Genomic DNA, 25,222 nt, shown 5'->3' with positions numbered 1-25,222 from the left:
AATTTCCTCCACAAATAGAACTTGCACCTCAAGGTGACTAGAAACTAGGGGAAAACCAAGAAGACAGGCAGAACATGGATCTTCCAGGTACGACCACAGAAGATCTGAAGAAAATCCCCAGGCTAGGATTTGGACAGATTAACACTTCCAGCTAGCTCTTCAGCAACGTCAAGTGTTTCAAACTATCTAGTTGTGGCAGAAGCCTCAGCAGGAACCACAGAAATTCTCTGGGTTTGTTTGTGGAGTCTGGGCAGACAGAGCAAAAGTTGCAACTGTGCTACTGAGATACAGCCCCAGGCAAGAACGGACCAAAACCCAGTGAGAGAAGCACCACAGAAGTAGCGAACCCGGGCATTTGCAAGTGGGTGGAGCTCTTAGTTTGGGGTTCCTGATCAGAGTGGAGAGCTAAAGGGAAGCTTGAGGCACTCCCCCCATGATTAAAAATGCTTATAGTTATACCTCTTATTTAAAAAAAAAATGAACCAGCAAAGAAGAAAGAACCCCACCACTGAAATACACTATGGGAACAGGAAAGATTGGGATTCATCTTCAGAGAAGGACACTTTAGTAAAAAAAAAAAAAAAAAAAAAAAGCTTCTACCCCAAAGAGCAATGTGAAATGGCTCCCTGCTCAGGGAGAATTTATAGAAGAACTCAAAAAAGAATTCAAAAAATCAAATGAGAAATCATTGAGGAAAAACTAAAAAAAATTTTTAATCATCCAAGAAAAACAAGATTATGGAAAAAAAAACCAATTAGAAAAGGAAGTGCAGAGCTTCAAAAAATGAAAATAACTCTTTGAAAATTACATATATCCCATATAGGGTATAGCACCCTTCAAAATCTATAAAGAAATAAGGAGGGAAGGGGTAGATGGATGGGAAAGCAAAGGGTGAGGGAAGAAGACAAGGAAGGAGTCACTGGGTGGTAGGAGATTAAGTAATAGTAAGCCAAGTTATGGAGCAGAATTTAAGGAGTCAGCAGGGATGTGGGGTATGTGTGTGTGTGTGAGTGTATGTATGTAAATATATATCTACATATGTATACATAAATATATCTTTTCTTAACTGTAGTTTGCTTGAGTTTAATGGGAGGATAAAAGGGATAATATGTTATCTATTGTATGTATATATCTACATATATATACATAGATATATCCTTTTTTAACTATCACCTGCTTGGGGATGGTGAGGGTAGGAAAGGGAGAAAAAAGAATAAAGTAAAAAAAAGTATACAGCAGAGAACAAAAGAATGATTTACAAGGAAGTAAAGAAGAGACACTCATAAATATAATTTCTTTATATATATATATATATATATATATATATATATATATATATACACACACACTTTTTAAAATTGATATTTGTTATTTTATATCTTGAATCCACCCTGATGTTCTGCTGGGCACATAATAATGTTTTCTTTTGTTTCATTTTGTTTTGTATTGCTTTTCTATTTTTCTTATTCTGCTTCTTCAAAGAAAATAAATTTGGGGAAAAAAGGAAAAATATTTTTAAAGGAAAAAAGATTTAAAAGAGAAAAAAATTGGTAAAAGTGAGCAATACATAGAAATAGCACCTCTCTTTCTCTCTTTGTGTGTGTGTGTGTGTGTGTGTGTGTGTGTGCGTATTTAATATTCCATATCCATGGACCTCCTATCTTTGCAAAGAAGTATGATGGTTCTCATATTGATTCAAATCTAGCCTCAGACACTTACTAATTATATGACTCTGGATTGTTTGGTTGCCCAGTAAAGTTCAGTAGCGTTTCTACCAGTTTCATGATAACATGGTTGCATGGGTTCTGGATAATGCAAGATGCTCTTGCACTGGGAAAAGTGGAGTGAAGCAGGATTGTGTGCTTGTTCCCATGCCTTTTTTTTTTTTTTTAAAGCATTATCTTTTCAGAGATGTGCAATGTTATGGGCCAGAACTTGAAACAAGGTGCTAAGGGAGTTCACACCTTTAAGAGAATTCACACATTAGTTCACACATCAGAGTTCACACCTTTAGAGAACATATAAAAGGAGGAGCTCCCACAAGCACTAGAGACTTCGGGAGATTCACAAGTCAGGATTCAGTGGAGGAGATTAACAAGTCACAGCTCCCACAATTCCACCCTCAGAGGAGGAGTCAATTAGAGGAGGAGCCCACGAGAGGAGGCAAGACAGATTCATTCCAACTTTCATCTTTGTCCTGGCTGGAGACATTTGGAAGAAGAGAGGCTGAAGCTGGAAGAGGCAAAGGAGAGAGATAGGCCTCTAAGAAAGCTAACTGGGCTATTTTGGAAGAGACAATAAAGGACTGGACTTTAACTCCTGGCTGTATTTGAGGTGATTATTACTTTGAACTGATACTAAGGCTGCCTCCAGAAGCTCCCCAAGAAATCTGCTCCTAGAGAATGATTATATATTAGAGAAGAGAACATTACATTACACCATATTGAGGTTGAAAATGGCATCAAGGTCGGCTGCTGCACAGACAGTAAATTATTTAACTTTGAAAAGACTACAAGTCAAGACTAAAGTGGAAGAAGAATTGGTGCATGATTTTTTGTTTGCAAATGACTTTGCAATCACTGGAGTTTCTGAGGCCGGATGCAGCAAATTATGAATTGATTCCCTACTGCTTGAACTAATTTTGGCCTTACAATTAACATCAAAAAAACACAGGTTCTCTACTAGTCAGCACCATACCATCCATACATGGAACCATTTGGAAAAATATTGAATGCTGATCACTTTCTCAGTATACTTTCAAGGGATATACATATAAATGATAAAGTTAACACAGACATTGCCACAGTTAGCTCAGTGCTTTTTGTGTATGTGTGTGTGTGTGTGTGTGTTTAACACAATTTTTTTCTTTTTCTTTTTTTTTTCCTCTCTCTCTCTCTTTTTTTTTTTTGGAGGGGTGGGGCTGAGGCAATTGGGGTTAAGTTACTTACCCCTATAGGGTCACACAGCCAGGAAGTGTTAAGTGTCTGAGGCCACATTTGAACTCAGGTCCTTCTGATTTCATGGCTGGTACTCTATCCACTGTATTATCTAGCTGCCCCTAACTTTTTATTTTTCAAAATACATAGGAAGCTAGTTTTCAACATTCACTCTTGCAAAACTTTGCATTCTAAATTTTTCTCCCTCCCTTCCCCCTACTCCCTTCCCTCAGATGGCAACTAATTCAATATATGTTAAACATGTGCAATTCTTCTATACATATTTCCACAATTATCATGCTACATGCACACATATACACACACACATACACACACACACCAGATCAAAAAGGGGAAAATAAGAATGAAAACTAAAAACAAGCAAAGAACAACAAAAATGGTGAAATATGTGTTGTGATCCACACTCAGTCCTCACAGTCCCCTTTCTGGCTGTAGATGGCTCTCTCCATCACAAGACCATTGGAACTGGCCTGAATCATCTCATTAATGAAATGAGCCATATTGCTCAGAATTAATCATCATATAATCTTGTTGCCATGTACAATGTTCTCTTGGTTTTACTCATTTCACTTTACCTCCATTGTTTAAAAGACCCTGAAGGAAAATATGGCAGAGAAGTTGTGCTGACCTCACTGTTGTGTATCTATAAAACCTGGAAAAAATACTAGCAACATGACAGGAAACTGGATTGCTTCCATTTTAATTGTCTCAGGAAGACCCTGAAGTTCACCTGTAAATAAGGTTCCAGACACGGAGAGCCTATCTCGAGCTGAACTGCCAGGCATTCAAACTCTACTGCGGAGTACACAACTCCAAAGGGCTGGACAAGTTCTTTGAAAACTAAATATATATTTGCTTAAAAGTACTCCCACAAGGCAATGCTTCAACACTGGAATTCAGGAGATGTTATACAAGGACACTCTCAAAGTGGGATTATGAAAAGTTGGATACAACTAACTGATTAAACAATCCCCAACCAAGATAAAAATCTCACCTCTTCTCCCCTTTCTAACCCCCTTCACAATTCCTAGTTCATGGCTTAATACTAAACACTAAAGAAATGCTGTTGACAGGGTGATTAATTTTAAGAGACTTTTCAATGAGGGTGCATGGTATTCGAAACCTTTTAGCACAGAGAAAGAGCATGAGGCACCAAATTAAGAACAGATATCACTGACAATCTGTTGTAGTGCAGACAACAGGCAATTAGGAAGATTTAGGGGAGGCCAAAAATTGTTGAGAGGCCTGATGATGGATGTTAAGATGAGAATGAGATGGCTGATGCAAGTATTCGTTATGCTTGATTAAACATTTTTGTAACAGGTTTTGTGTTTCTTAGGGGCAGCTTTGTGGTACAATGAATAGAGCACAGAGCTGTAAGGGTCTGCAGTAAGGAAGATTTGTGTTCAAATCCAGCCTCAGACTAACTAGCTGCTGTGTGACCCTGGATAGGTCACTTAATCCTATTTGCCTCAGTTTCCTTATATGCAAAACAGCTAGAAAAGGAAATAGCAAAGCACTCCAATATCTTTGCCAAGAAAATTACAACTAGGGTCATGAAGATTCAGACATAATTGAAAACAACTGAACAATAACAACACATTTGTGTTTCTTATTTTCTCCATGGTAGGAGAAGGGAATATAGGAAGGAAAGAATTCAAAACTGAAAAAAAAAAAGTTGAATTAAAAAATGAGAGAAATTTGCCTATGAAAGAAGGTAAGTGGGTTGGGTTAAAAAGATGAAGCAGTTAAAATTTCTAAGAAATTTTTGCATTATAAAAGCAGTACCTAGTAAACTATTCTAAGCAAATAAATTAATACAATAATTACTTTATATCTTAATGGTTCAATATATGTACTATGCTTTCATGCCATTAAGGTTATTGTTATATGGAATTCTTTAAATTTAGTCAAGAAATCTTTTCTACTTCTAAAAAAAAGCATTTTAAAATATCAACATTCATATTTTCACCTCCAGAAAGAAATGACCAATTAAAAGAACTTTTTTTTTTCTGTCACTAAGAAAGGTCATCAATACATTATTCTTGGAAGCAATCCATTTTAATTGTTGGCTGAAACCAAGAAAGGTCATCAATACATCATTCTTGGAAGCGATCCATTTTAACTGCTGGCTAAAACAACCCTATTCATCAGAAAGCTTGACCTAATTAAATGTACAATTCTCCATTTCCCTCCTCATACTTATAATTATACATTTCTGTATGAATTTTTATCTCATGAAATAATCTCTCCATGTTTACTGAAATTTGAAATATAAATATAAAGGCAAGTAACCTCTTCACAAAGAACAGGCAGGAATAACAACATCGTAAAGAGAGACAATCCTCAAAGACTCCAGAATTCTCATCTATGCAGCAACCAATTAGGATTCTGGAGTATCAAATCCAGAGTGTAAAGAAGGACGTAATATCTCCATGTCTGGCAGTGGTGTGAAGTACATGAAGGCCAGAAATATAAGATAAGGTTGGTTCAAGTTCCACTTTGGACACATGGCAATTGTGTGACCCTGGGAAAATCCCTCACTTCTCAAAACTCCAGACAAAGAATGCTCCCAAGGACTCTTAGTATTCCCCAAAACCATTTCAAGAGGTCTTCCAAGTCAAAACTACTTTTATAAAAATACTAAGATGTTATTTGCCTATTAAAATATTCTTCTCTTTTCCAACTTTTGAACCAATGTGAGATTTTCTTCATAACTTCAACTTAAAACAATAAACTGAATGCAGAAGCAGATGTGAAAATCCAATTCATTCTATTAAGCCAGGCATTAAAGAGATTTGCAAAGATGTTTTTAAATACCATTTTTCTCACTATTTTTTTTTGTTGCTGTTTAGAAAAATAGATAAAACATTATGAAAAACCTATGTTAACATGAAATGGATTTAGTACAATTTAGTTAATTTGATTTAGTTAATAAAATTTTTTAAAATATCAGTTTTAATTTCCAGTATGATAAATATCAATCGATATAATCAAAAGCATGCTGAAGCCAGATTGTATTGAGGTCAAGCATTTACAGCTTAGAAATCAGCAAACTACAAATCAGATTTGATTTATTTTTTTTCTTGATTATCTAGACTTCAGAAAGTGATGGAGAAAATATCAATAATGCAGATTAAACTTTTTTATGGGGAGAGGCATTTGGAGTTAAGTGACTTGATGTGGGTCACATCAGTTAAAGTTAAAAGAATGTCCTGAAATATGTTTTGAATGACTTCACATGATCACATTGTTTGTCTTGTCTTCTCAATGGATGAGGGAAGGGCTGGAGAGAGGGAAAGAATTTAGAACTCAAAATTCCTAAAAGTGAACATTTTAAAAATTGAGTGATTTATTTAAAAAACAAAAAACAAAAAAACAAAAAAAAAAAAAAAGTCTTAAGTACCTTTCTCCCTCCACCAAAGAAAGCCAGTTGTTAAAGTTACTAGCACCCTCCTGGATATCTCACATGAACAAAAGCTTTTTGGAATCCTCAATAATTTTTATGAATATCAAAGGATCCTTGTAATTTTTAAATCTGAAAACCATATGAGTGTCTAAGACTGTAAGTTGCAGAAAAAGTGTTGCCTTCCATTAGTGCAGTTAGCTCTATCCCTAGGACTCAATATCAATGAAACTACCGGATCTATCCTCACTCTTCCTTGCCTCGTCCCCACTGCCTACACACATAGACTTAAGATCTAAGCCAAGCTAAAGAATTTGGAATTTAGATCTTAGAAAACAGTAAAAAAAAAAAAAAAAAAAAAATTGGGGGGGAGGGAGAGAAAGTCACTACTTTAGCCTTCTTCTTATTACTTACTAAGTGACATTGAACAAAAGCAGTATATATTTCTCTGTTTTGATTTCATTATAGGTAATGTGGGAGTGGTGGGACACTACTAAACCAATACTTTATGATGGTAGAGAGAGGTACCTACACAATCGAAAGTTGTCAGCATAGATGAATTCTAGCAGTTCTTACTAAGTCAGAAAGTTTCAGGTCCTAATTAAGTGACCAGTCTAAATTCAGAAAGAACTGTCACTTGGTTTGTTGCAGAGTAATGAATTCTTCAACAGAAGCAATTCTTAGAAACTATATAAAGGGGTCATGATTTGTTTAAGAGACAGTACCTAAACCATGACAATCAAATTGTACACAATTACAATAAAAGATCAAAATAAAATATAAGACCAAAAACCAACTGTTTAAGCATAACATTGGCATTTCCTAACTCCCAAAGGAATATGATTTGTAAATTATGAAAGTTTATAAACACGTAGACAAAAATGTTGTTGAAAACTTTTGAACAATAAAGTGACAAGATCAGTTCTGTGAATCAAAAAATGCCTTGCACACTGTAGGGACTCTATAAATAGTTCACTAGAATTTATTTGTAAAATTAAAGACTAATAGAATCATAATTCAAGAGCTGGAAGATACCTCCTAGACCAACAGGTCTAACCTATAAATGAAAAAAAAAAAAAATCCCTTTTTAAAACAACCTCAACTAGTGGGTTGGTTAGTCATTCAGTTTTTACTTGAAAATCTATTCACTCTATTGGATAGTTCTAGTTACAGAGGAAAGAATGATCAAGCTGAAGTATGAGTTCAAATCTTGCTGTGCTATTTATTATCTATGTGATCACTTAATTTCGCTTTCTCAATTTATTTCTTCATTTAGAAAATAAAAGAGATCTCTTCCAACTTGAATTTTCTGATTCTATCAGAAATCATTTAAGAAATTTTTCTGCAAATCAAGCTTAAATCTGCTCCTCTGAAACTTTTATCCAACATTCCTAGTTGTTCTTATTGGAGCCAAGTGGAACAAGATTTCTTCCATGAGATTTTCTCTCCTTTTGCTTTCAGAAAGACTTGAAAAGAAATGAACTGATGCAAACTGAAGTGAGCAGAACTAAAAGAACACCGTACATAGTAAAAGAAATATTGTGTGAAGATCAACCATCAGAGACTTGGGTAATCTCAGCAATACAATGATCCAAAGGATTTATGATGAAAAATATCATCCACCTCCACAGAAAGAAGCAATGAAGTCTGAATGTTGATCAAAGCATACAATTTTTCATTTTCTTTTTAAAATATGACTAATATGAAAATGTATTTCCTTTCAGTACCTGGTCAGATTAGTACCGTATAATAAGCACTGTTCATGCAAGTTGAGTTTGTAATCCACAAATCCTTGTTGTTTAATCATGCTTCCCCATCTCCTTTTATCTATGTAACTTTGCTGACTTTGCCATTTCTGTCTTCATCTAAGTCACCAATTAAAAAAAAAAAAAAGGAACAGCCCATGGCCAAGGACAGCCCTGGACATAACACTAAAGATCTTCCTCCAAATTGACACTGATATTAATTACTCTTTGGGTAGAGAACTCAACCAGTTCTGAATCCACCTAATTGTAACATGATTTAGGTCATATTTCTCCATTTTGATCCCAAGGGATAACATGAGAGATGTTGTCAAGTATGGCAACAATGTGTCCAATGGATCAGAGAGATAAGATACCCTGCTAAAGAAATTATCCAGAAGAGAGGTATTATAGGCTTGGGCTAGGGAAATAAAGAATGGAAACTGAAGGAAAAAGAATTATAAGAAAAATATTGCAAACTTAATATTTCACTGTGTCAAGGAATACAAGGAATTGAAAAAGTCAAGGTTATCATGTTTCAAGCATAAATGATTGGAAGAGTAATAACAGAATTAATAATATAGAGGGGGAAAAGAAGTCAAAATCTCTAATTAAATACCTCTAGGATCAGGGAGCTCAGTCCTTTAAAAAGCTATTGTATGACTCAAGACAAGATTCAGTCTTGAAGATATTCACTTCCCCATCAAAATTTTCTCTTTGGCTTGCTTTTACCCCACTTACAGCTTCTCTGAGAAATTTCAGTGTATTCCCATTGAATATAGGTATTCAGAGATGTGGATAAGAGTCTCTACCGCCCATGCAGACATTCACAATGCATATCAGACACAGGACAACTTTTTTTTTAATCAATTCATAGAAAATGTAGGTAATTTTTACTTAACCAGTGAGTCCCAATTTTTCCCTAGGGATCTCTATTATAGTTCTCCAGACTCAGTATCACTTCTGACAAAAGGTAATCCGCTAGAGAAGGAAACAGCAAACCATTGTAGTATCTTTGCCAAGAAAACCTCTTGAACAGTATTAAAATGAATATTTTTAGAAGATATCAAAAAATGTGACCCTCAGGTTGGAAGGCATCTGACATACTACTGGAGAAGAGCATAAGACAACTACAAGTAGCTCCAGTACTAATAAACTGTCTGGGCCAAAACTAAAAAGAAGCTTTTCTGAGGATATATCTGGTGATATATCCTTTTCCTTTCATAAAAGGAAAGATCAATGTTGTAAAGATAAATATTGCTTAGGAACCTGGAATGTCAGATCTATAAACCAAGAAAAGCTGGATGTGTTCAAGCTGGATATGGAAAGATTAAACTTTGACATCTTAGGTGTCAGTGAACTTTAAATGGACAGGAATGGGTGAATTTAACTCAGGTGCTACTACATATACTACTGTGGGCCAGAATCTCTTAGAAGAAATGACCCTTGTAGTCAATAAAAGGATGAGAAAAGAAGTACAGAAGTATAATCTCAGAAATAACAGAACGATACTTGTTCAAATATGGGTAAAAATTGATCAGTTATTTGAAGACCCATTACAGAGGAAATCATTAGACTATATAAGTATGACCTAAATAATATCCCTTATCTATATGAAATAGAAGTGACAACTAGATTTTAGGGATGGGATATGGTAGATAAGAGTGCCTGAAAAAACAAGAAGAGAGGTCTGCAGTATTGTACAAAATGCAGCAACAAAAATATTCCAAAGATAAAGAAGAGCAAGAAAGAAAAATGGCTGTCTGATGAGGCTTTACAAATAGCTGAGGAAAGAAGAAAAGGGAAAGAGAAGGATATATCTAAATGAAAGCAGAATTACAGAGAACAAGTAGGAGAGATAAGAAAACAATAAAATGGGAAAGACAAGAGCTCTAAGAAAGTTAGAGATATAAAAGAAACATTTCATAGAAAAATGGGCATGATAAATGATAAAAATGGTAGGGACTTAATAAAAGTTGATGAGACTAACAAGTGGCAAGAATATAAGAAAGATCTTAAATTAATAACACTGATAACTACGATGTTGTGGTTACTGATCTAGAGTCAGACATCTTAGAGAATGAAGTCAAGGGGACCTGAGGAACCCTAGCTAACATTAAGGCTAGTGAAGGTGATGGAATTCTGACTGAGATACTTAAAATCGATCCTAAAAGATGATGCTATTAATGTGCCAACAAATTTTGAAAATTCAACAGTGGCTACTGGGTTGGGAAAGATTAGTTTATATTCCAATCCTAAAGGGCAATACTAAGGAATATTCAAATTACCCAACGATTACATTAATTTCAAATTCTAGTAAGGTTATACTTAAGATTCTGCAAGCCAGACTTCAGCAATATATAAAGAGCAGGCTGGTAAAGGGTCTGGAGATTAAATTAACAACATTCCCTGCATTATGGAGGAAGCAAGGGACTTCCAGAAGACAAAAAATTCTGCCCTTATTGACTATAGTAAAAGCTTTGGCTGTGTGGATCACCACGAAATGTGGTTAAGTCCTCAAAGAGATAGGAGTACCAAATCACCTTACTTGTCTCATGAAGAACTGTATGAGGGTCAAGAAGCAACATGGAACAACATGTTTTGAGATTGGAAAAGAAGTTCAACAAGGCTAGATGTTGTCACCTTATTTATTTAACTTATATGGGGAGTATATTTAACTTTAGCATATGCTAAATGCCAGGCTACATAAATCAAACTAAACATAACTCAAAACTAAAGTTCCCCCCAAAAAATCAACAATCTCAGATATACAGATGATACCACTTTGATGTCAGAAAATGAAGAATTAAGAAGCCCTTTGGTGTAAAAGAGGAGAGTGTAAAAGCTGGCCAGAATTTCAACAATAAAAAAACTAAAATCATGGCAATTGGTCCCAAATAAAGGCAGCGTCAGATTTTAAATTCTTGAGCTCAAAGATCACTGCAGATAGTGAATGTAGTCACTGAAATAGAAAGTCAGCCATGAAATTAAAGGATGCTTGTTCCTTGGAAGGAAAGCTATGGCCAATCTGGCTAGGTCCATCACCTTGCCTGCCTTGTTTCTGTAATACTTATAGTCAAATACTTTATAGTTTTTCCAGTACCAATATATTCCATCAGTCAATGTATGACTATAAGGAAAGTGAAGTGTCACAGAATGGATGCTTTTGAATCATGATGCTAGAGAAGATTCTAGAGTCCTTGGATGTCAAGGAGATAAAATCAATGATAACTGAATAAATTAATTCAGACGACTCATTGGGAAGTTAAATATTGAAGATGAAGCTTAAATACTTTGGCCACATAATGAGAAGACAGGACTCAATGAAAAAGCCCCTTATGTTGAGAAAGATTGAAGGCAAAAGGAATAGAGAACAATAGAGAATGATTTGGATAGATAGCGACATGGAAGCAATAAACACGGAGTTGGAGACTTTAGGAGTTAGTAGGGGACAGAAGGCTTGGTAAGCTGTGGGGGTCACAAAGAGTTAAACAAAACTGAATGACAACAACAACAATAAAAGTACTTGTCTTTTGTTCCCTTGTATTATGGCTCTCAGTCCTTTGCTGTTCTTCCACTTTCGGAAACATAGGTACAATTATCTTCTCCCCAATAGGATAGTGCTGCCCAGGAACTTCCCCTTCTGCTCTTAGAAAGTTGCCAAATTCTCCAGGAATCTCATATTGTCTAAGAAATCTTCATGAATTTATCTACAAGGCTTGGTTCCAGGGTTCACCAGGACCTCAACTCTGTCCAGCAATTTCTGGAGTTTCATGTCCAGAAATTGCCCTTAATCTATTCAGAAAGCTGGAGCTTTGGAACTTCTACTATTCAGGCCACAAATCACATTTCTATCATTCCAGGCAACAAAGTGGTATGGTAGATAGAAAACAGGACTTAAGATTCAGAAAACCTTGGATTTCAGGGCTTCAGAAATTTACTGAGTAATCCTAGACAATTTTCTTAACCTTTCTCAGCCTCAGTCTCCTCATCTGTAAAAGTAAGATAATAATAGCATCTATTACATGATGGGTGTGAGAAACAAATAAGAATATATAAAACCATTTTGCAAATCATAAAACACTATATGAATGCCAGCCACTATTATTCCTAATTCTCCCCCTGAAGCAGAAAAACAACTAATTCCTAGTCCAAAAGAGAATAAGTAAATGAAAGAGAACTGTCTTAAGGCCAAATTTTCCCTTCACCAAGCTAAGGATGAGCAAAGCATTTACAAAATACTTTACACAAAACACGGTGCTGAGTAGTAGGGATACAAATGGCAAAAGGAGATTGTTCTTACTTTCAATTTCACATCGATTGCTGTTTAGTAATTTTTCAGTCATGTATGACTCTTTGTGACTCCGTTTGGAGTTTTCTTGGCAAAAATACTGGAGTGATTTGCCATTTCCTTCTCTAGTTCACTTTGAAGAATTGAGGCAAATAGGATTGAGTCACTTGCCCAGGGTCATAGTAAGTTGCACTCAGGACTTCTTGACTCCCAGATCAGGCATTTTATACTGCACCATCTAGCTGTTCACACATTCTAATAGAGGGAGAGATCAGATGTGGAAGGATTCAGCTGTAAGTCATATGTAAAAGTCTTGTGGTCCTTAGGATACAGCAGCAAAACAGATGATCTTGGCTTTTCTTTAATGACATTTCTGATGAAGAACTTTTTGATAGTACCAAGAACTCTCGTGGCAAAAATTATCTTTTCTGGATCTTCAGTAGCTGTGGCTATAGGACTCATAGAAGAAATTTCCAGGTTGCTGGCACTACCTCCAGTTCTTTTCCAGGATGATAGCCAAGGGCACTGTCCCAGAAGCACTGCTATTACCAAGGCTCTTGGGTTCAGGGGTCCTGGGCTGTCTCCCTCAGTGTGTGAAGGGAGATGATGTACAAAGTAGAGGAGGAAGTCTGATTTTCCTGAAACATTAGGATCTCCAATCCCCTCAAAAACTCTTTAAATGACACTTTCCCATTTTTACTATTCTATTCTCCTTCCAATATTCCACTTTGCTCCTTAAAGTGAGATTCTTAGCAGTTAGTACAGTATACTCTAAATTCAGTTTGCTCTACTGACCTGGACACTATACTCCTCATCTCATCCTCATATACAAATGTATCATTTTCTTGATCAATAAGTCAGAAATTCTTCTGGTCATATCTTATCCTTTCTTTACTCTCTTTGTCTCAATCATAAGCTTCTCAAGTAGCTAATATTCTACTAAGTTGTTGTTTTTCAATCATTTCAGACAAATTCAACTCTTCATGAACGCATTTGGAGTTTTCTTGACAAAGATGCTGGAGTAGTTTGCAGTGGTTTGCCATTTTCTTCTCTAATTCATTTTTCAGATGAGGACAGAGGCAAACAGGATTTTTTTTTTTAAATTATGACTTTTTATTGGCAGAACATATGCATGGGTAAGTTTTTACATTATCCCTTGCACTCATTTCTGTTCTGACTTTTCCTTTCCCTCCCTCCACCCCCTCCTCTAGATGGCAGGCAGTCTTGTACATGTTAAATATGTTACAGTATATCCTAGATACAATATATGTGTGCAGAACTGAACAGTTCTCTTGTTGCACAGGGAGAATTGGATTCAAAAGGTAAAAATAACCTGGGAAGAAAGACAAAAATGCAAGCAGTCCACATTCATTTCCCTGTGTTCCTTCTCTGGGTGTAGCTGATTTTGTCCTTCATTGATCAACTGGAACTGAATTGGATCTTCTCTTTGTCTAAGATATCCACTTCCATCAGAATACATCCTCATACAGTATTGTTGTTGAAGTATATAATGATCTCCTGGTTCTGCTCATTTCACTCAGCATTAGTTCATGTAAGTCTCTCCAAGCCTCTCTATATTCATCCTGCTGGTCATTTCTTACAGAACAATAATATTCCATAACATTCATATACCACAATTTACCCAACCATTCTCCAATTGATGGGCATCCATTCATTTTCCAGTTTGTAGCCACTACAAAAAGGCTGCCACAAATATTTTGGCACATACAGGTTCCTTTCCCTTCTTTAGTATCTCTTTGGGATATAAGCCCAATAGTAACACTGATGGATCAAAGGGTATGCACAGTTTGATAACTTTTTGGGCACAATTCCAAATTGCTCTCCAGAATGGTTGGATTCATTCACAACTCCACCAACAATGCATCAGTGTCCCAGTTTTCCCGTATCCCCTCCAATATGCACCATTATTTTTTCCTGTCATCTTAGCCAATCTCAGAATTGTGTTAATTTGCATTTCTCTGATCAATAGTGATTTGGAACACCTCTCAAATGAGTAGAAATAGTTTCAATTTCATCATCTGAAAATTGTCTGTTCATATCCTTTGACCATTTATCAATTGGAGAATGGCTTGATTTCTTATAAATTAGAGGCAGTTCTCTATATATTTTGGAAATGAGGCCTTTATCAGAACCTTTAACTATAAAAATATTTCCCCAGTTTATTGCTTCTAATCTTGTTTGCATTAGTTTTGTTTGTACAAAGGCTTTTTAATTTGATGTAATCAAATTTTTTTTGTGATCAATAATGACCTCTAGTTCTTTGGTCACAAATTCCTTCTTCCTCCACAAGTCTGAGAGGTAAACTATCCTATGTTCCTCTAATTTATTTATAATCTCATTCTTTATGCCTAAATCATGGACCCATTTGGATCTTATCCTGGTGTACCGTGGTAAGTGTGGGTCCATGCCTAGTTTCTGTCATATTAATTTCCAGTTTTCCCAGCAGTTTTTGTCAAATAAGGAATTCTTTATCCCCAAAATTGGGATCTTTGGGTTTGTCAAACACTAGATTGCTATAGTTATTGACTACGTTGTCCTGTAAACCTAACCTATTCCACTGATCAACTAATCTATTTCTTAGCTGATACCAAATGGTTTTGGTGACTGTTGCTTTATCATATAGTTATAGATCAGGTACAGCTAGGTGGCCTTCATTTGTTTTTTTTTTTTTTCATTAGTTCCCTTCAAATTCTTGATCTTTGTTCTTCCATATGAATTTTGTTGTTATTTTTTCTAGGTCATTAAAATAGTTTCTTGGGAGTCTGATTGGTATAACATTAAATAAATAGATTAGTCTAGGTAGTATTGTTATCTATATTATATTCTCTCGGCCTATCCAAGACCACTTAATATTTTCCGATTATTTAAATCTGACTTTATTTGTGTAGAAAGTATTTTGTAATTTTGCTCATATAATTCCTGACTTTCCTTTGGTAGATACATTCCCAAATATTTTATGCTGTGAACAGTTATTTTGAGTGGAATTTCTCTTTGTATCTCTTGCTGTTGGATTTTGTTGGTGATGTATAAAAAAGCTGAGGATTTATTTGGGTTTATTTTGTATCCTGCAACTTTACTAAAGTTGTGGATTATTTCTAATAGTTTTTTAATGGAATCTCTGGGGTTCTCTAATTATACCATCATATCATCTTCAAAGAGTGATAATTTGGTTTCCTCATTACCTACTCTAATTCCTTTAATCTCTTTCTCAACTCTTATTGCCAAAGCTAGCATTTCTAATACAATATTGAATAATAATAGTGATAGTGGGCAACTTTGTTTTACTCCCGATCTTACTGGAAATGATTTCAGTCTATCCCCATTACATATGATACTTACTGACGGTTTTAAATATATGCTCCTGACTATTTTAAGGAAAAGTCCATTTATTCCTATACTCTCAAGTGTTTTTATTAGGAATGGATGTTGAATTTTGTCAAATGCTTTTTTCCGCATCTATTATAATCATATGTTTTTTGTTAATTTGGTTATTGATATAGTCAATTATGCTAATAGTTTTCCTAATATTGAACCAGCCCTGCATTCCTGGTATAAATCCTACTTGGTCACAGTATATTATCCTGGGGATGATTTTCTATAATCTTCTTGCTAATTATTTTATTTAAGATTTTAGCATCAATATTCGTTAGGGAGATTGGTCTATAATTTTCTTTCTCTGTTTTCAACCTACCTGGTTTAGCTATCAGTACCATGTCATAAAAGGAATTTGGTAGGACTCCTTCAATCTCTATTTTTTGAAATAGTTTATATAGCATTGGAGTTAATTGTTCTTAAATGTTTGGTAGAATTCACATGTAAATCCATCTGGTCCTGGAGATTTTTTCTTAAGGAGTTGATTAATACCTTGTTCTATTTATTTGTCTAAGATGGGACTATTTAACCAATTTACTACTTCTTCTGTTAATCTGGGCAAGCTATTTTTTTGAAGGTATTCTTCCATTTCATTTAAGTTATCAAATTTATTGACTTAAAGTTGGGCAAAGTAACTCTTAATTATTGCTCTAATTTCCTCTTCATTAATGGAAAGTTCTCCCTTTTCATTTTTAAGACTAACAATTTGATTTTCTTCTTTCCTTTTTAAAATTAGATTTACTAAGAGTTTATCTATTTTGTTGGTTTTTTCATAGACCCAACTCTTAGTTTTATTAATTAATTCAATTTTTTTTTATTTTCAATTTTATTAATCTCTCCTTTTGTTTTAAGAATTTCAAATTTAGTGTTTGACTGGGGGGTTTTAATTTGTTCCTTTTCTAGCATTTTTAGTTGCAAGCCCAATTCATTAACCTTCTCTTTCTCTATTTTATGAAAGTAGGCCTTTAGAGAGATAAAATTTCCCCTTATTACAGCTTTGGCTGCATCCCACACATTTTGGTATGATGTCTCATTATTGTCATTTTCTTGGGGGAAGTTATTAATTATGTCAATGATTTGCTGTTTCACGCAATCATTCTTTAGTATGAGATTATTTAGTTTCCAATTATTTTTTGGTCTATTTTCCCCTGGCTTTTTATTGAATGTAATTTTCATTGCATCCTGATCTGAAAAGGATGCATTTACTATTTCTGCCTTTCTGCATTTGAATTTGAGGTTTTTAATGTCCTAATATATGGTCAGTTTTTGTATAGGTTCCATGAACTGCTGAGAAAGTGTATTCCTTTCTGTCTCCATTTAATTTTCTCCAAAGATCTATCATACCTAACTTTTCTAGTATTCTATTTACTCTTTGACTTCTTTCTTATTTATTTTGTGGTCTGATTTATCTAATTCTGAGAGTGCAAGGTTGAGATTGCCCGCTATTATAGTTTTGCTATTTCTTCTTGCAGATCTCTTAATTTCTCTTTTAAGAATTTAGATACTATATCACTTGGTGCATATGTTTAATATTGATATTGTTTCATTATCTATGCCACCCTTTAGCAAGATATAGTGCCCTTCCTTATCTCTTTTAATTAGATCAATTTTTGCTTTTGCTTGATCTGAGATAAGGATGGCTACCCCTGCTTTTTTCACTTCACTGAAGCATAGTAGATTCTGCTCCAGCTTTTCACCTTTATTCTGTATGTATTGCCCTGCTTCAAGTGTGTTTCCTGTAAACAATATGTTGTAGGATTCTGGCTTTTAATCCAGTCTGCTATATGCTTCCTCTTTATGGGGGAGTTTACCCCATTCACATTTATGGTTAAAATTACTAATTCTGTATTACTTGCCATCTTGTTAACCCCTGCTTGTTTTTCTCCTTTGCTTCCCTTTTACCCTCCTCCCCAGTATTATACTTGTGAGCACCATTTGCTTCTCATAACCCTCCCTTTTTAGGATCCTTCCTCCCCCTCCTAGAGTTCTTCCCCCTTTCTTACCTCTTTTCCTCACAATTTCTGTATTTCCTTCCACTTAGCTTACTCCTTCCCTTTTCACTTTTCCCCTCCCACTTTTCAATGAGGTGGGAGAAGTTTTTCCATAAATCAAATATTGTCTAATATTTTTTCCTTTAAGCCAATTCTAGGCAAATAGGATTAAGTGACTCACCCAGGGTCACACAGCTAGGAAGTGTTAATTGTCTGATACCAAATTTTAACTCGGGTTCTCCTGACTTCAGGGCTGGTGCTCTATCCACTGAGCCACCTAGCTCTCCCTTTTGTATAGTTCTTTAAAGGTTTACAAAATGCTTTATAAAATTATCTCATTTGATCCTTATCTGTGAGGTATTATTATTATTATCATATCCATTGTATAAATGTGGAAACATTGGCACAGAAAAGTTAAATGGTGTGCCCAGGGTCACACAGCTAAGTGACTAAGACTGGACTTGATCTCTGACCTTCCTGTCTTCAGGCCCAGCTCACTATTCACTTAGTCATATAACTGCCTCTAATTTAGATATAGTTATACCCAAAATAATGTCAAAAGGGTATACCAGAATTGTTAAGTTATTTCAGTCTAGTAGGCTTCAGCTCTACACTGAAATCAGGTTGAAAGGCTTGCCCATGATGTCATGAAGAATTATGACAAAGCCACCAAAACAAATGGAAGTGATTTAGTGGCCCTGATTAACGATACTATAAAAAAAAAACTAAATGAAATGTTTCATGAACAATGCCACTTTTGGGGGCTTCAAAAGCAAGTAGTTGCCCATCCACTGCCTTTTTCCCATTGCTTGTCTATTTCTGCTTCCTTTTCCCCTTAACAATGTAGAAAAAAATAAAAGGGATTTTTCTAGGGCTTCACAGTTGGTTTCATTTTGTTAAATGCATCACTTAAACATTTTAAACTGATTCAGCCTGCTCTCTAGAAATGATGCCTCAATCCAGAGCAACTAAGTAGACAAGTTATAACCATCTAAAAAGCAAAAACTTTCTAATCAGCAAGACATACAGTAATTCCAAAACACAAAGCATGGGAAAGATGCCATTATGGCATGTTTGAGGAAGTGAGACAACACAAAGCTGGGGTTGGGGCGGGGAAGAGAAGGGCAAGGGAAGTATTTCTATTCTGGGTTTTTTAAAAAAGGAAAGAAATGGGAGGGATAGTTTTTTTTTTTTTTTAATAGAAGACTTTTTTTTCACTAAGATATAATTAGAAATAGAAAAAATGAGATACCAATATGAAAACACTAATTTCAAATCCATTCATTCCAGTTAAAAACACAGTGCTGTAATATGGAAACTGTGCTGTATTTGAAATCAGGGGATCTGCTGGAATCCCTGCTCTGATCTGTGTTAGCACTGTGACTTCATTGGTCTTAATCCATAAAGTAGGGACAATAATATTGTCCTACTATATAGGTTGTTCTGGATAAAAGTAAGAAGGAAGGAATAAAAATTTGGTAAGCACCTAATATACGTTAAGCATCTCACAGATATTTCCTGTCACTTGATCCTCATAACAATCCTGACAAGTAGGTATTATAATTATACCCATTTTACACTTGAGGAAACTGAGGCAAAAAGGTCTGCTTTGCACAGGATCATACTGTTAGTAAGTGTCTGAGGCTGGATTTGAACTTTTATCTTCTTGACTTCAAGACTATGACTCCATCTACTATGCTTCCTGATTGTAAAATGCCATAAAAATGAGTTATTACCCTATAATCATTATATTATGAGTAGGGACCAAACTTGTGCTTTTCTTTGTATCTCCAGTACTTAAACAAGTTCCTGATACATAGAAGGAATTTAATAGGTACTTATTAACTGACTAAAGCATTCATTTTCAATTTACAGCCGCGTTAAAAATTATAATATTTTACAGATGATTAAATTAAACCATAAATTAAATGACAAGCATAAAGATTCAGTAGCAGAGTCAGGACTGCATATAACTAATGCATCAAAAATATTGTTACTATTTTCATGCCACTCACTTATTAAGGAAAAATAGCAATACACCCAACTTTGTGAATAACATTGGCAAGAAGAGAATCAAATTATCAAAAACTCTAAAAATTTACAGAGAAAAGATAACAAAGGAAGACAACATGGAATTAGAGAAATGGGCTGAATTTCTATAGCTTCCATAGAAATAGTGCCATTTTCTCGACAGTAATAAGAGCAGGTACAATTTGGAGAAATGGGGGTTGCCATCATAATTGAGAAAACCAGCTTACTTTAGTCCCTAAAGCATTGGATAACTGTCCTGGATCTTAAATCTGACTCAACAAAAGTAATTCTCAGACAAAATGAAATCTGGGAAAGACCTTAATTTAGAAAGGTCAAGGATACCCACTGCATGTAGAGCCAATGCCAGTCTTCTTCATTTTTGTCTTGCCACTGAACTTTAATAACTCTGGAGAAGTGAGGCTGATGACTTTGCACAACTCTTCCACACATAAATTTAATCCATTCTGAAATCAAGACATCACTTTTGTGATGCTATTGGTCCTTTTCATGAATGAAGAATGAACAACAAAAGTAATTAACTATGGGGTGATATATTAATGTTTGTTTGTATAGTAATTCCCCACAGATGATAATCCCTGAGCATTAAGGAATTTTGAGAAATCAATGACTTGTCCAAAGTCCTACAAGGAGCAGCTAATTCCTATTAATGCAAACAATGAATCCCCTAGAGTAGCTGTGTGTATTTGAATTTATACTATTTTAATAAATAAATAAATAATAATAAAATACCTAATATTTATATAATATCTCAGTGGATTGAGTGTTTACCATGAAATTGAAAGGACCTGAGTTCAAATCTAGCCTTTAGATATTTACTAACTGTGTAACTCTGGGCAAGTCATTTAAGCCTGCTTGCCTCAGTTTCCTCATCTCTAAAATGAGCGGGAGAAATGACAAAGCACTACAGTATCTTTGCCAAAAAAAAAAAAAAAAAAAAAAAAAAAGGGGGTCCCAAAGAGTAATTTATATGTATTCTATAAATCTTATCTCATTGTATCCTCACAAAAATCCCTGAAAAGTAGATGCTATAATTATGCTCATTTTACAAATAATGAAACTGAGGCAAACATAGGTTAAGTGAAACACCCAGGATTACATAGCTATCTGAATATCTAATTCCAGATGTAAATTCAGGTCTCCCAGATTTCAGGCCCAGTGCTCTAGCCACTGTAATGTATATTATATAAAGTATGGTAATTGATTCCAGCTCGATGGAAATATGTAATGTAAATTCAAATAATGCAACCATTTCAGGGGACTCCTTGTTCAATAGGGACTAAGCTGGAATCACTGAGTTTCAGTAATCTTAGGGGAAAAGCTCATTTAACCTACTTGGGCCTCAGCTTCCCCACCAATAAAATAAACTTGGGCTTACATGATCTTATTTTAATTGATGAGTTCTGGGGGGTTACATGGGTTAATGGATATAGCACTAGGCTTGGAATCTGGAGGATTACCTTCCAGAGTTCAAATCTGGCTTCAGAGATTTAACAGCTGCATGATCTGGGCAAGTCACTTAACCCTATTAGCCTGTTTCTTCATTTGTAAAATGAAGTGGATAAGGTGCCAAGAAAATCCCATTTGGGGTCATCTGACTCATTAAGAGTCAGATAGGATTGAACAACAACAAAAATTAACTGAAGTTTAAACAAGATGCTACAATAAATTCTACAAAATCAAAAAGAAGTATTAAATCTGACCTAAATGAGCTTACAATTTAATTGGATGTGATGACAGATGCACATAAATAAGATAATAATAATGATAACAATGAATTTTCCACAGTGCTTTGAAGTTTGCAAAGTGTTTTACAAAGTTATCTGGTGCCTCACAACAGGCCTTTAGGTAAATACAGGTGTTATTATTATGCCTATTTTGCAGATGAGGTCATTTGAGGCTTAAGAGAAATTAAGAAAATTTAAGTATGATACACTAGGAACATTGGGAGGTAGGATTTGAATGTAGGGATTCTTGAATCTAGTCTTATTCTCTCTACTCTACAAAGTAATAAAGTATAATAGATAGCTTTCACTGGAATATTTCCGGGGAGAAGAGGGGAAAGGTATAAATGAATTTAGGAAGTAGTAAGGCCAAAAGCAAGTGATTACTATCCTGAGGGTCTGTTGGGGATCAAGTGAGGCCAAGAGACTTAAACAGCTAGTAAGAAGTTTCTATCCCAATTTAAGTGATACTTTCTTTGTAATTCAGAGAGCTTTACTAGGGATTAAAGGAGTTGCCCCAGTATATAACAATGTTGAAACTTGAACCCAGAACTCTCTCAGTGCCCCTCAGATAATGTTATATTAAAAGCATTCTAGTTACAGAATCCCATTGGCTAAATGATGCAGGTGATTCCAACTCCTACTATGTAAGGCCATTCATGGAAAAGAGTAAAAAAAAAGATCATTTGTTCATTGAATCACAGAATGCTAGAGCTAACAGGGACTTTAGTAATTATCTTATCCAATAAGCTCAATTTGCAGATAAGAAAGCCCAAAACTTTAGTGGTCAAGTGTCTTTCCAAGGTTACACAAGTACTTTAGTGTCAGGATCAGGAAGAGAGTACAAGTCTGAAGGATTACAGTTTACTAGTAGCTCTCATAATGTCGGGAATGGAGTCCCAGAATGTAAAGTCTGGAAAGTTAATCCACCAAATCCAACTCAGTCATGTGACAGATGAGGGAACTGTAAAGTAGACACAGATCTATTTGTCCCTATTCTTGGTTTTCTCATAACTACATTCGACCTGAGCAGCAACTCTTCCCTTTTTCCCACCCCCTCTGTCATTCATATGATCCTTACATGTTTCCTAATCTTCATCAAAAAAAAAAGAAACAAACACATGTTATTTGCACACTCTATGCACAATGGTCATTTCTTATTCCATAACTCCCTAGCAGGCAGAGGCTAAGGAATGACCTGATCTAGTGGTGCAATTGCTAATGTAAATTTATAGTCCATGGACTCTGAGGTAGTCAAGAAGAAAAGATCCAAGAAGGAGTTCAAATTTAATATATATTTATTAAACACATTTTTTTTTTTTGGAGGTAGCATCCTGTTGGATAGAGAGCTGGTGGTCAGGAAGACAGACCAGGATTCACAGTATACCTATAAAAATATGACAAGTCATCAATCCTCTCCGAACCCCAAGCACCTCTCAGAAACAAAACTAAACTAAAAAAAGTCGCAAAGATTGCAAGTCAAAGGAAGTTCCACGATCCTACCTCCCAATCATAAAGAAATCAGTACAAACTCGCAAAATAAAATTCCATTCTTTAAGCAAGACAAAGAAAAGGCAAGCAATGCAAAAGGATCTCCAACAGGGGAGATAAAAGGGAAAAGACAGGATTCTTTACTGGGACTCTAAGATAAGACAAAAAGTCGTTTTCAAAAACACCGGGAGACTCCGAAGTGGAAAAGAACATTTCTGGCTAGGGTGAGAAGGGGAAACTTCAGGGAAGAGGGGGATCCTACAGAATTTCACCAGGCGAACCACAACTAACAGATTCCCCAAGTCGGGACGCATCTTCACGAGATCAGAGTCTCACACCCAGAGGCCGCAGCGACAGTCAGAGCTGAGATCACCTCGGAGGTGACTTTATCTAACACATCCACACTGGGTTCGAGGTCACTGTTTCACCCCGTAGGGTTCATACAATGGGAAAATAAACAAGTCCTGGAACAGAGAAGGCATCCGGGGAGCTTGGGGGATGGGTGGGAGAAGAAAGTTATCCGAGAAGGAGTGAGGTGAGTGAGAGAAGAGCATCCCGAAAAATAAGGCTTTGAAAGGGTTATACTGTTGCACCAAGGATAACTTTGACTACAAATAGGAATAATGAATGAAGAGAAGGAAACAAAGTATCACTGAAAATGGAGAGAAACAAAGTATCACGTAAAGTCCTAGACAGGGAGTTAAGAGAGGTGAATTTTCAGCTCACACTCGGTTGTGTGATCTTGAGATACTTAGAGGTGCCTCTCTGGACATTTTTAGACAGAGCCTCGGTCTTCTCGTCAGTAAAATGGGTCGAGGTGCGCGCGGGGGGGAGGGGGGAAGGGGTGCCACTGCATTTCTCCAGCGCATCGATCCCAGCTCACCTGCTCCACGTCGCGGAGGCTCTCCTGGGAGGCCCCCAGCAGCGCGCCCAGCTCCAGCAGCCCCGGCGGCAGCAGCAGGTGAGGCTGCCCAGAGCCCGGGTCCGCCATGGCTGCGGAAGGCGGGCGGACCGCGAGCTGAGCACGGGCAACTCCGGCCACCTAGACCCAGACCAGACCAGCCCGCGCCCGCGCCCAGCTGGACCAAGATGCGCGAGCCCGAGGGAAGGGGCGGGGCTGGAAGACGAGGAAGAGGGCGGGAGCGGAGGGGGAGGAGAAGGAGAGACGCGCATGCGCCCTAGCTCCCAAGACACCCAAGCGGTCCTCCATCCCAAGATGGGGGAGAGCAGGGCACCAGGATATGGGGGGTACACGCTGAGGGACCCTTTCTGGCTCTGTCTCCAACCCCGCCCCCTTCCCTTTCCCGAGGCCCATGTGGCTGCGCCGGAGGAGACCTCAGAGGCTATCTTAGTCCAAGCTCATCATCATTTTACAGAAGAGGAAATGAAGTCCAGGGGGATAGAAATCATTTAGGGCTCCAGAAGCAAGACTTGAACCCAGGTCCACCCCTCTCCACAGCCTTCTGACTTCTTTCCCCTATGTTAAGGGCCCTCCATTCATTTCCTTCTCTCTGGAAGATTGAGTGTGCATTGGAAACAGGGCAAAAAGGACAAGAGTTGGGTAACTGGAGAAGTCCATTGATGTTTTAGAATCTGGAACCTGGAATCTGGAGTCTAAAAAGATAATTCATACCTTGCAGATGAGGAAATGAAGGTTCACGGACTAATCGAGTGACTTGTCCAGGATCATACAGCAAGTCAGTGGTATCCATGAGACAGGAATTCAGGTCTTTTGACCCATTCATGGGTCTTCTTGCCATGCCAGGCTAAGGAACAGTCCAGAGTGTGAAGGGTACAGAGTGAGGTATAAAGAAAATCAAACTCAGAAAATCAACTCAGTCCCAGCAACTATGATAATAAATTTGTTTATCAGCTGTTTATAGCTGACATTTGGATAAGGCATTAAGCAATAACCAGTAGCCCAGAGCCTCAGTTTTGGGATTACTAAAACTGAATTCAATCTTGGGGGAGAGGGTGGATTCTTTCTTATTCTGCCCTTTGCCTTATTTTCCCACAAGATTTAAAATTTACACCACAGAAGTTAGCTAGTATGCAGGTCTCCACACCCAAAAAAAGTGTCAATTCCCATGCAAGCGCACGGGTTAACGAGATATTAAATACAAGCCAGACTTTATTTTATCTGATAGAAATCTAAAAGCATTTCCTATACAAATCTGT

General features: G+C 36.4%; 1 protein-coding gene across 2 annotated transcripts in view; it reads right to left on the bottom strand.

Moving 5' to 3' along the window:
* The window catches only part of DENND3 (DENN domain containing 3), a 120,296-nt gene extending 96,137 nt beyond the window's left edge, over positions 1-24,159 (bottom strand). For both annotated transcript variants that reach the window (XM_012541852.3, XM_023496524.2), the window contains exon 1: positions 23,928-24,159. In XM_012541852.3, the coding sequence (XP_012397306.2) occupies positions 23,928-24,035 (108 nt within the window). In that variant the 5' untranslated portion in view covers positions 24,036-24,159. The remainder of the gene's footprint in view (positions 1-23,927) is intronic.
* Positions 24,160-25,222: the final 1,063 nt, after the last annotated feature.

The sequence above is a fragment of the Sarcophilus harrisii genome, chromosome 1 (genome assembly GCF_902635505.1).
Source record: "Sarcophilus harrisii chromosome 1, mSarHar1.11, whole genome shotgun sequence".
Classification (NCBI taxonomy): Eukaryota; Metazoa; Chordata; class Mammalia; order Dasyuromorphia; family Dasyuridae; genus Sarcophilus; species Sarcophilus harrisii.
Note: the sequence above shows the minus strand (reverse complement) of the source record. Positions and strands in the feature narration are given on the sequence as shown.